This window comes from Notolabrus celidotus, chromosome 11, assembly GCF_009762535.1.
Source record: "Notolabrus celidotus isolate fNotCel1 chromosome 11, fNotCel1.pri, whole genome shotgun sequence".
Lineage (NCBI taxonomy): Eukaryota > Metazoa > Chordata > Actinopteri > Labriformes > Labridae > Notolabrus > Notolabrus celidotus.
The window spans coordinates 29296121-29308532 of NC_048282.1; the positions used below are offsets into that span (position 1 = coordinate 29296121).

A 12412-nucleotide genomic window follows, 5' to 3' on the forward strand; every position below is an offset into this window, starting at 1 on the left:
TCATTGTAGGTCTATCAAGCCTCATGTGCATGTGTCCTCGTGTTTCTGTGTTTGTGCTGTTTCTGTTTCCTGTGTTTTTGTTCTAAAGTAAGTTTTGTTTTTAAATTCTTTATTTATTAATCAGCCTTTTTGGGTCCTCTTCTTCCTACTTTTCTCCATACGTAACAGTATACTGTATAATATCATGGCTGTTTTCATTTTTATTAATCCCAAAAAATGCACATTTCACAATATTTTGAAGAAAGGTGCCCAATACAGTTTCAGGAGACCTAGAATTCTTTACCTTGCCCTGTCAGGCTTGTTTGGATCATCTTTTGGGATTACATCAAACCTCAGTCCTGTCACTCAGGGCCAGAAAGACCGACGACATACACAGTTTGTTGACAGCTGGAGAAACAGACACACATGATGCCAGAGCAGTGGCGTGTCCAGAGGGAAGGCCAAGGGTGGCACTGGCACCACTTGAAATCCAATTGGCCACCCAGGGGCCACCCCAAAGTCCTACACAGTGGCTGTTTTCGAAACGGCCTGCTACATACTACCTACTGATGTAGCATGCAGTAGGTACTGCCTACTACATGCTGCATTTGAATTCAGTATGTAGTTTGACTGTTCCGTTTGATTGGTGTTGTAGCATACTGGGCCAAACGTCACTGGATTTCTGGTTTTGGAATGCGGAAGTAAACAACGTACAAGCTGATAGTGAAACTGCTTCTTTAGCATCACTTATGATTTTAAAAGTTAGGAAGAGGTTTCTATGGAATATAATAATTTTCACAGCACCTAAAAACTGAGTTCCCCCCGTCAAAAAAAGAAGAGGAAAGAAAAAGCGGAACGAGCGCTGTGCATTGTGGGAAACAGTACACGAGGGAGACTGGTCCGATGCATACTGGGAAACTTTCCCAAATCAGTAGACAACTGGGTAGTTTTGGCTTACTGCAGATTTTGCTTTTGTTCACTTACTGCTTACTACTTACTGAATTTTGGCCAAATCAGTACGTACTGCTAGTATGGTAGGAAGTTTCGAAAACAGCCAGTGATTGGCTACTTGCCTTGTCTGAGGCGGGGTTTCTGTTAAAATCTATAATTTTGGATGAGTTAAAAGGCTGACAGGTTTTTTTATTAGTGCCCTCAAATGTGACTGAAAAAACATCTTTTGTAAGACCTTAGATAATTAAGCTTAGAAAAATTTATGCCACTTTGTCATGTTTTTTTTTTTAAATCAAAAGGAATATAACAACTGTTTAATTGTACATAAGGCCGTCACATCAGAGGTGGTCGTCTATTGTGTACAGAGCCAGAGTGTGACCGTCTGTTCCTCACGCGCTCGCCTGTCTAACACGGGTACCCGCTGGATACCTGCGCGCAGCAGAGGAAAAGAGTGCAGCGACCGTATTTGTTTCTTAAGTGTGTTATTTTTGTTCTTTACAGAACCACGCAGATGTGAGTCCCATGTTCGCACTGTTGCAATACAGAATAAATCTTTGAAAGAGAGACGTTTCTGCATCAGTGTTCTAATATGGACACCCCTGGGGCGAAGTGTAAGAAAGAAATCTGGAACCCTATATAGTCCGCAAAAACCTCCATAACATTAACTTTTGTGCATTGCCTTTACACTGCTTGGCAGTACCTGCATCCAAATTGACTTGAAGCACTTTGTTACTCTTACTGATCTTGTTTCTTCTTGTCTAGATTTTTGCTTGTGTTGTTCTTGTTCTCGTATGTACATCGCTTTGGATAAAAGCGTCTGCTAAATGACATTGTAACACTGTAACATTAATACTTTAATGAAAGTAGGTTCATTCAGGTTATTATGGTATGATTTTACTGGTCCAGCCAACTTCAGATCAACTTGGGCTGTATGTGGCCCCTGAACATGAATGAGTTTGACGACCTTGGTTTAATACTTTAATGAAAGTAGGTTGTGAAGACAGAAAGGGAAGGCCTAAATGTTATTTATGTGGCCACCCCTGACTATGTGAGAGCCTCAGTTGGGCCACCCAGGTCAAAAAGTTCTGAACACGCCCCTGTGCCAGAGAGAGACTGTTAGAATAAAACATCACTTTCAAGCAATGGCTTATAATACCGCACAGGTCCGCCTCACTCTCCCCCCTCCCCTCCCTTTTTCTTTCTCCCCCTCCCTCCTTCTCTCTCTCCATCTCGCCGAATCCAGCCACGTTGTTTTTTCCGTCTTTCCTGTTTTTTTTCCTGAATCGTGATTTCGACAAAGCATCGGCGATGTGAATTTCCTCGTGACATCGCTGGATTTGTCACCCGCCTCAAAAAAAAGCACTACACCCCTGCATACAACACGGTCCAACAAGCAAACTGTTCATGCTAGAGCTGAAGGGTCCATGCTAGCCAACTTTACCTTGTTCATTATTATAATCTCTGTTCTTCTGCAGTAAACATTACACACTCTGTCAGGTGAATGGGTAACCTGTGCGTTTGGTGTGTTCGCAGCAGGTTTTAGTGCTTAAAGAGTAAAATATACGGCCCACTATGAGACTCATCATGGAGAAAAATACAACAGCTCTTTATGTAAACAGATAATTCATTAAATGTGAGCATTTACAGAATGTACTTGTATTTTTTTGCACTAAAACAAAGGGAAACATTTAGAGTTTTTGTTATTCATTCAGGTTATTATGTTATGATTTTACTGGTCCAGCCAACTTCAGATCAACTTGGGCTGTGTGTGGCTCCTGAACATGAATGAGTTTGACGCCCTTGGTTTAATACTTTAATGAAAGTAGGTTGTGAAGACAGAAAGGGTAGGCCTAAATGTTATTTATGTGGCCACCCCTGCCTATGTGAGAGCCTCAGTTGGGCCACCCCGGTCAAAAAGTTCTGAACACGCCCCTGTTCCAGAGAGAGACTGTTAGAATAAAACATCACTTTCAAGCAATGGCCTATAATACCGCACAGGTCCGCCTCACTCTCCCCCCTCCCCTCCCTTTTTCTTTCTCCCCCTCCCTCCTTCTCTCTCTCCATCTCTCCGAATCCAGCCAAATTGTTTTTTCCGTCTTTCCTGTTTTTTTTTTCCTGAATCGTGATTTCGACAAAGCATCGGCGATGTGAATTTCCTCGTGACATCGCTGGATTTGTCACCCACCTCAAAAAAAAGCACTACACCCCTGCATACAACACTGTCCAGCAAGCAAACTGTTCATGCTAGAGCTGAAGGGTCCGTGCTAGCCAACTTTACCTTGTTCATTATTATAATCTCTGTTCTTCTGCAGTAAACATTACACACTCTGTGTCAGGTGAATGGGTAACCTGTGCGTTTGGTGTGTTCGCAGCAGGTTTTAGTGCTTAAAGAGTAAAATATTCGGCCCACTATGAGACTCATCGTGGAGAAAAATACAACAGCTCTTTATGTAAACAGATAATTCATTAAATGTGAACATTTACAGAATGTACTTGTACTTTTTTGCACTAGAACAGAAATAGAAACATTTAGAGTTGTTCTTATTCATTCAGGTTATTATGTTATGATTTTACTGGTCTGTCCAACTTCAGATCAACTTGGGCTGTGTGTGGCTCCTGAACATGAATGAGTTTGACGCCCTTGGTTTAATACTTTAATGAAAGTAGGTTGTGAAGACAGAAAGGGTAGGCCTAAATGATATTTATGTGGCCACCCCTGCCTATGTGAGAGCCTCAGTTGGGCCACCCAGGTCAAAAAGTTCTGAACACGCCCCTGTGCCAGAGAGAGAGAGACTGTTAGAATAAAACATCACTTTCAAGCAATGGCCTATAATACCGCACAGGTCCGCCTCACTCTCCCCCCTCCCCTCCCTTTTTCTTTCTCCCCCTCCCTCCTTCTCTCTCTCCATCTCTCCGAATAAAACCGACTGATTCCGCGAATGTGCGAGCTGCCTCCTTGCAAGCAGCCATAATTGGGATTATTCAGGAATAATTCGCCTAATCTAGCCGCGTTGTTTTTTTCCGTCTTTCCTGTTTTTTTTTTCCTGAATCGTGATTTCGACAAAGCGTCGGCGATGTGAATTTCCTCGTGACATCGCTGGATTTGTCACCCGCCTCAAAAAAAAAAAAGATGCATTTGTTCTGTCATGGAGGCTTTTTTATTGTGGACTATTAAGATGTAGTCCACCTTCGCTGGACAGCAAAACAAAGACTGCATATGAGCAGTTCTGGGGTAAATACATCGTGTATTTTTCTGACAGAAAGATGGGGATAATAATAAGAGACGTTTCGAGGCTGTTGTCTGTGTGGACTAATTGTTCTGGTGCCACCAGCCAATATACATGCCAAGACGATTCATTTAGGGGATGCGCGTTTTTTTTCTTCCTCTCTATCGTTTGTGGGTGGGTTATTATAAGCATTGAAAATCTGACATCATTTGGGGTTTATAGGAAACAAGATACATATATTTTTGATCGCGTGTGTTTCTAGCCTCCTGGAAATCCATCCTCAGCGTGATGCAACATAAAAGCTGTTTTGTCGGGTGATATTCAGACAGAGCAAAATGAACACATCCCTCTGTATGAAGCTGTAAAAAAGGGTGGCAGTGGATGTTTTTTTTTATACACGTCTCTTATTTTGGCAGAGTCCTCCTCCTCCTCATCCTGGATTTGTTTGATCAGCTGTTGATTATTAGGACGTCGCCTCCACCGTCTTATGTTTATTATATGTTGCTAATTCTCCTCGCGATGGATTTGTGCATAACAGGTGTTGTTTGAGCTTCCAGAGCATCAGCACATCAGCACTGAGCATGAGGCTTTATTATGTGTTTTTCTCTCGATTTGACAAGCGGTGAAAACAAAGCGACTGGGATCCTTTTTTTTTTTTTATTGTTTTTGTCGTGCGAGACGAACAGCTCCCCCCTTCAAAAAAGAAAGCAGAAAATGAGGCGATGAAAGGTAGGTTATCATCATCCTCCTCTCTCCTCCTCACACAAACACACACACACACGCACGCAGACATGCACACACGTACACACACAGCAGAGGTGATTTTGACACCTGTTCATCTGTTTTTTTTGTTGCACTCCAGCCCAGTGTTTCAGGCCTAGCTGACATGGCAGCCATCTAATCAGGTGAAATGATATTTGTCAAGGTGGCAGAGGGCTGTGATGTAGGGGAAGAAATAAGGCTACAGTTAGAGCAGATCACATTGTGTTTCATGGCCTACATAGACAAGGCCCACCCAGACTAGCACAGCTATGCCTCATCACACCTTATGCGTTTAAATTAAGGTTTTAGGAGAGTCTGCATCTCAATTTCTGGTTGTTTCTTAACACATTTTCAGGTTTTGAATCTACCTACAAGGCTGATTGTTGTTTACTTGCTAAAAAAACAAGGCCTGAACATCACTTCTCTTCTTTTTGTGTTACAAAAAAACACAGTTCAGGGCACATACAAGGCCTGCGGTGTACAACCAAATGGCTGCCTGCTCATATTCCTTTATTTGCTATGTGCTGTGAATGATACAAATCACACCCTCCACTCCATAACCCACCATCACATCAATGCACAAAGCAGCGGAGACAAAGCATAAAATGTTCTTTGCTCATTTACAACATCTCTGTTTGTTGGACATGCCCAGTGTTGGTTATACTGTGTCTGCTCCATCCCCCTGTACACCCCCATGCATTCACTCAAACACCCACACTTGCACAAAGTATGTGAGCTGTTGTATCTTAGCAACGGGCAAGGTAATTACTGAGAGAGCCAAGGAGCTGGCATGCTGTAGAGCTGCTGATCTGATCCCAGCCGTAGAGAAACAGGAAGGCTGAGATTTCCACTGTGTTAACCGACACAGCACTTGTATATCAGTGATGTCAAATGTGAGTGTTGTTTCTGTGAGTGTTGCTGTTTTGGAGCTAGCAAGACTGTCAGACATCTTGTTTTTCATTCTTCAAAAAAAAAATGTGTGTCTCTGTTCGCAGGTGGGGAGGTTGTGGACAAAGAGGAAAGATGAGTCTGTCGTGTAGAAAAGATCCTTACGGCCTCGCCTTGTAAAGACGAGAGAGAGAGCCGTGGGAGTCGACGGCTGTAAGAGGAGGAACAGTAGTGTTTATAAAAGGGCCTGAACCAGGCAGGCTCAGGTGGAAGGTAATAGAATGTCTAACCAGAGCTTTGCCATCGATGGCCCTGGCAGTTTGCTGGCTGTGCTGGCCTCACAGAGTGGACTGGCAAGAGGCGGCAGCAGCAGCAGCAGCAGCAGTGACGGCAGCAGCAACAGTGGAGGAATCTCTGCCACAGATGTGTCTGCCTACTTTAAGCTGGTCTTCTTGGGTTTGATCATCTGTGTCAGCCTCGTCGGCAACCTCCTGGTCTCCCTGCTGGTCCTACGAGACAGGACACTTCATAAGGCTCCTTACTTCTTTCTCCTGGACCTGTGCCTGGCTGATGCAGTCCGCTCTGCCGCCTGCTTCCCCTTCGTGTTGGTTTCCGTGCACAACAGCTCCACTTGGACTTACAGCGCCTTGAGCTGTAAAGTTGTGGCTTTTATGGCTGTGCTGTTTTGTTTTCACGCTGCCTTCATGCTGTTTTGCGTGGCCGTCACCCGCTACCTTGCCATCGCCCACCATCGATTCTACGCCAAGCGCATGACCATCTGGACCTGCGCCGCCATCATTTGCATGGTGTGGACTCTGGCTGTAGCTATGGCGTTCCCACCTGTCTTTGACGTGGGGACATACAAGTTCATCCGAGACGAGGATCAGTGCATTTTTGAACACCGCTACCTGAAGACCAATGACACCCTGGGCTTCATGCTCATGCTCGCTGTGGTGGTACTGGCCACCCACGGGTTCTACGCCAAGCTGCTGCTGTTTGAGTATCGGCACCGCAAGATGAAACCAGTCCAGCTGGTGCCGGCCATCAGCCAGAACTGGACCTTCCACGGTCCAGGGGCCACAGGTCAAGCAGCGGCCAACTGGATCGCAGGGTTCGGCCGTGGTCCCATGCCGCCCACCTTGCTGGGAATCAGGCAGAATCTACACAATCAACACCGGCGGCTGCTCGGGATGGAGGAGGTGAGGTCGGAGCGGAGGCTGGGCAGGATGTTCTACACCATCACCCTGCTCTTCCTGGTCCTCTGGGCTCCCTACATCGTGGCGTGCTTCTGGAGGGTGTTCGTCAAGTCCTGCACGATCCCTCACAGGTACCTCTCCATCACCGTGTGGATGAGCTTCGCCCAAGCCGGAGTTAACCCCATCTTCTGTCTCCTGCTCAACGAGGACCTGAGGAAAGTGCTGCGAGCTCACCTGCCCACCTACTGGAGGACTAAACAACACCTGCCCCAGGACGAGGCCTACTGCATCATGTGATAACTTAAAGAAAGGAATGTTTCAGGTTTTAAAGGGAAACTCGAAGATAAGACTTGATGTAACGCACCTTGGTTAAGTGTCTGTTTTGTTGTGTTGCACAACAAAATCAAATTATTGCCAACAAATGCAGGCACAGTGCCATTTCATTAAGAATGTTGATATTTGAATAAATGTGTTCGGTGCAAAGATTAGATCAGGGCGATACAAATCAGCCCTGGTAACACTTTTAACAGTTTGTTTTTCAGATGATGTACTGTATGATTATTAAGTAGGAACGATCACAACAATCACCACTCCAACTAAGTGTGACAGATGCCATTTTAAAATAATGTTGCCTTATTTCAGTGGGACACGCCCCAGAGCTTTTCAACTGAGAATGAGTTTGTGTCATATGAGGCACAAAAACAGACGCACAGAGGGTTGAAATCCTTGAAGAAATGTGCTGCGGACTGTGAATAGAAAGTGTTGATCAGAGCGTTACTAACTCTGAAACACATCAAGGAACTCAAAGGGTCTGAATGGATTTATAGACCACCCCGGACGCCTTTTCATGTAATTCAAAGGAGACTGCAGAATATCGAATGGACCCAATAACCTTGGATACATTTAAATAGCTGTTGTGAACCCAAGAAGCCCCTAACATGCTTGATATTTTGGACTTGATTTAGGGCGTGTCAGGTTTCTTTGTATCATAAAAAAATTGCCTGTTTTCCTTTATTTGTAAACTATACATGTTAAGCAGATGACACTATTTTGAAATATGACTTGATTTCATATTGTATAGACTGTACAGGGATGTACATTCCTGCTTGTGTGTTTTTATATAGCAATTGTGTGTATGAGTGCGTGCGAGAGGAAGAGGTAGAAGTAGAGGAGGGGGGGCAGGGAGACAGATGAGAGAAATAATGATGATAGAATAGGTTCCAGTTATATTGAGTCAGTATGAAAGCAGCCTCATCTTGGTGTCTCAAAATCATGCAAATTTGAACAATCATCACATGGAAATTAATCCTCTAAATGGATTTCCGTAACTGAAAATGTAGTCTGATTTTTTTTAATGAACAAGCAAATGGGAACTATAGATGGATAATGAAAAAGGGGACGGAATAATTAGAAAACAACACTTGTACATTGCAAACAGGCCATAGGGTTTAATGGCTTGAATGATGATGTGAATTACGCTGTTTGAAAAATAATCATTAGCAAATGAACATTTATTTGCAAATGATGATCTTGGGAATGTTTTTAAAGTAATATGCTCTCATAAGAATACAGAAAATGAAGAAATGAAGTGGCACTTAATATGAAGGAAACTTGAATGCTACCAGGCCCTTTTATTATTCCCCCCTCAACAGAAATATCAGTTTTAAAGTCCTGGATTACAATAACTCTCCATCTAAACAGGCTTCAATTTGACCCCTGAGATGTTTGGTGTATGAAACCTGCTAAGACTACCCTAAGTTGTCTCTCCAAATTGAAACTCATGTAATACAAAGTGTCAGACCTACAGTATGTTAGGCATAGATATATTTGTGCAGTCAATTTTTCTAAATGTGGACACTTGCACAGCATACTGTATTAGCATGCATCCCACTGCATTTCATAGATTCAAGACTGTGGATTACAACTTGTACAGATGTTGATACGGAAAGACGAAGTTAAAGGGAACAGAGGTCCATAATTTTTACGTCTGGCATTCCTTCGCGAGATGATATTCTGTAACTGTACAGTTTAACTGAGGTGGTTCTTTTTCCCACTCATCAATAAAGACTCTACTTTTGATGCAACATGAGTCATGACGTGACTGGAAGTTGACATGACTGCATCCATATGGAGAACACTTCACAAAAATAGACAACTTTACAATACACGCAACACAAATGTCATCCAGGGTGTGCTTTTGTCAAACATATAGGGGTATAAAAAACAAGGTTTGTGAGATGAGGCTACTGTTTGTGCATTTTCTTAAACTTAATTTTCTTTTCCTCCTCACTGACAGACAACAGCTGTAAAGAGAAAAGGATGATATGTGATTTCTAAAAGATACACACTTTTTCAAATTTGTGAAGACAAGGACATAAAACACAACTTAAAGGTGCAGTTGGTAGGAATGGGGTAAAAAACGATTATTTTTTTCTGCTGGGTTTGGAAAAAAAGTCATAATACCCATCGGTGCTCATCAGTGATTGCGGTAATTTGAGATTATGGCCACATCTCTGTGTTTTCCAATGCCTTTGTATCAAGCAATATTATTCCCCTTCGTTCCCGTTATCACAAACCAATCAGAGCTACTCTTCAACCCTCTGTCCCGATTGGTCGAGTGGTGGCCCCTACTAAGTTGTCCTGAATGGCTGGGAAGCCGGCACTACTTCCTCATAGAACAAGCACAAGAAGTATGGTAAATCTGGTGGGTTGGGGTAGTATTGACATTCGAAATCTCTCTCCAAACTTATATCACAACTACCAACAGCAGCTTTAAGCAGTGCCCCTTTTAGGTAACGTCTTACCTTCCCCAAGCCATCTGAACTGAAAGCCCTGAACTGATGTGACAAAGGAATATATCTATATTATATCACAACTACCAACAGCAGCTTTAAGTTGTTATGTAAGGCTCATATTAAACAGCAATGAGGGATCAAAGAGGTTAGGTGTCGTTAGATCAAATAAGAGCATTTAAGCTAGCAGGCTAATACACGAAACCTTCCTGCAGTTCAACTCACAGCTGAAACCATGTTGCATTAGCTAGTTGGTAGTTAGTGTTGCTATTCATGAAACAAATCACAGCAAAAATGTGATGCTAGCACAAACAGAGAAAATTAAAAACATAGCTTTAGGCTAAAAAGTCACGTTTGCTAGCTTTAGCCACCTTAAGCTTCTGGACATTCAAGTAACACTGATGTGTTCTGACCGTCCTGACTTCAGCACGTTTTATTTCTTGTGAATTCAACTTGTAAGACAAGTATTATTTCTGCCTTCAGGTGTTGGTGCTACATATTCTGGCTCCAAGCACTGAATTAAAATCAATTATATTCCAAGGTCCTTTCTTTAAAAACAAAAAGAATGAGAGGACTAAGCACAGACTCACTGAAGGACTAGGCAACTATTACATGGTGGGTCTCATTCATTCAATTTTCGACTCTAATGCAAGTTATTTTTATGTTCCACAGCTGAATCTGTGTATGTGATTATATATTTATTTACCACCACTGAAAAAACAGAAAATCCACTTTAAAATTCATGGCTGTAAGGTAATTTAAACAAAAATAACTGCACCTCTGTACAAGGTTTTCAAGTGGAAGCTGTGCAGAGCGAGAAATGGGTTTAGGGCTGAATCAAATCCTTCAATAGACCAGATTTTTTAGACCTACATTGTATGCTTGTGGTATTATGTATGAAAAAAATGTTCATTTTAGAGGTTTAAAAAAGTGATGCAGCTGATAATAGGAAGAATGTGTAGTTCTCGAGGATTTAATCCTCTATATGATAAAAAATATAATACACATGTAAGATTATGTACCTTATTGCTATCTCTCTAGAGGCAAAACTAACCCCACAGCTTCCACATTTACAGACAAATCTGCATACAGCCAGAGTGCGTAATCATGCTTAAGACCATTTAAAATAAAGTGGTGAAGGTGGGAAGATAATAACCTTTTCAATCTTCATCAGGGCCGGATTTAAACCCAGACATCAGATGTCTACCCTCTCGATTAACATGTTGCCTGTATTTTGAATTTGAATGTGAGATAATTTCCTTTGTCTTTATTTGTGCTTTCAGGCTGTGATAAATAGAAAATGTGTTCCCATAGTGAGATGTATCAACCCTGCGAACATTCTGTAAATGTTCCAGGTTTAACAGGTTGATTTGGATTGTGCCTCTGTGTCTCACCATTTTTTACTTTCATTTAAAGTGCTTATTTTTAGCTTTCTTCCCACTTCTCTCCAAGATACACCACAACAAAGGCTGCCTTACTCATTTGTGAAACTTACCTCGCCTACTGTATGTTCTGAACATGCAGGGTTATTGTGCAGAGGCCCTGTGGCATTGGCCTAGTTGAGCACTCAGGTTCACAGGAGAAGTTTTGTGTTGCTCTTGGAAAGGTTTACTTGTATGTTTTTATCACCACCTAACCTGCCTGTTTCGAACAAAGCCCTGTCTTGACCTTCCCAGACAGCAACCATTCATTCCGCTTTCACTCCAAAACAGCCACCGTCAAACGTCACCATACCCTCGCCAACCTTGGGAGGTAAACAATCGAGTCTAGGGGCGCTGCATTTGTGCATAAATCATACATAATGTGTTTCAAATGTTAAATCACATATTCAGACCCTCACCATGCTTCCCAGGGACTCTTGTTTTTTTCAACCCCTTCACACATTTTTTGGATAATTGTGTATTTCTTTCTCTCACACTGAGACAGCAAATAGAGTGGGGATGGTAATGTGAGAGTAATGTCACGCATCGCCACGATACATTAGTCTGACATGCAACACTAATGTATAATATTCATAGCTTGTCTAGACTGAGTAAACAGAAATTTCTACATGTGTAGGGGCTTGAGTGTGTGGTTGTCATCTTTTTTAGTGGTTCACAAACTGGGGGGTCAGAACCCATCAAAGGATGCTGATAAATAATTTAGGGCTCACCAGAAAGTGCAGCTGAACAAACTAGTGTCTTTTCCAGAGGTTGTTGGTCTTGTGAAATACTGGCTTCTCTTTTGGTTCTCAGCCACCAAAATCAGAACGTGAAAGACACTCCTGTTTTTGAACTTGTTAAATCTAGAAAGAGACTACAAGGAGTTAGAGATCAACTTTACTCTAGTTAATGGAGTTAAAGTCTTAAAAGGCCTGTAACCCACATCTGTTAATTTGTGGATGTTTACTTTGTAGTGCTACTTTTTTCTAGGCTGCATAAACATTACACAGAAGTGAGTAATCAATCTGAAATTGTCTTTGCATCATCTGTAATTATTATTTTTGATTAAATATACAATGTTTGTTGATGCTTACAAAAACAACATTGTATATTTAAAAAAAAAAATCATTACAGATAATGCAATGACAATTTCAGATTGATTACTGACACTTTAAACTATTATTATTATTTTTTGT

At 42.1% G+C, this 12412-nt stretch overlaps 1 protein-coding gene across 2 annotated transcripts; it reads left to right on the forward strand.

Moving 5' to 3' along the window:
• The first annotated feature begins 3849 nt into the window (after positions 1-3849).
• On the forward strand, positions 3850-9092 carry LOC117821092 (probable G-protein coupled receptor 173). 2 transcript variants are annotated; one of them, XM_034695127.1, is made up of 2 exons: positions 3850-4886; positions 5915-9092. In XM_034695127.1, the coding sequence occupies exon 2, from the start codon at positions 6089-6091 to the stop codon at positions 7298-7300; it is 1212 nt and encodes a 403-aa protein (XP_034551018.1). In that variant the 5' UTR covers positions 3850-4886; positions 5915-6088; the 3' UTR covers positions 7301-9092. The 2 variants fall into 2 exon arrangements, with proteins under 2 accessions (XP_034551018.1, XP_034551019.1); XM_034695128.1 differs by lacking the exon at positions 3850-4886 and adding an exon at positions 5369-5812.
• The last annotated feature ends 3320 nt before the right edge of the window (positions 9093-12412 follow it).

Coding starts and splice junctions, on each gene's coding strand:
- LOC117821092 (XM_034695127.1), top strand. CDS start 6,089: ATGTCTAACCAGAGCTTTGCCATCGATGGCCCTGGCAGTTTGCTGGCT.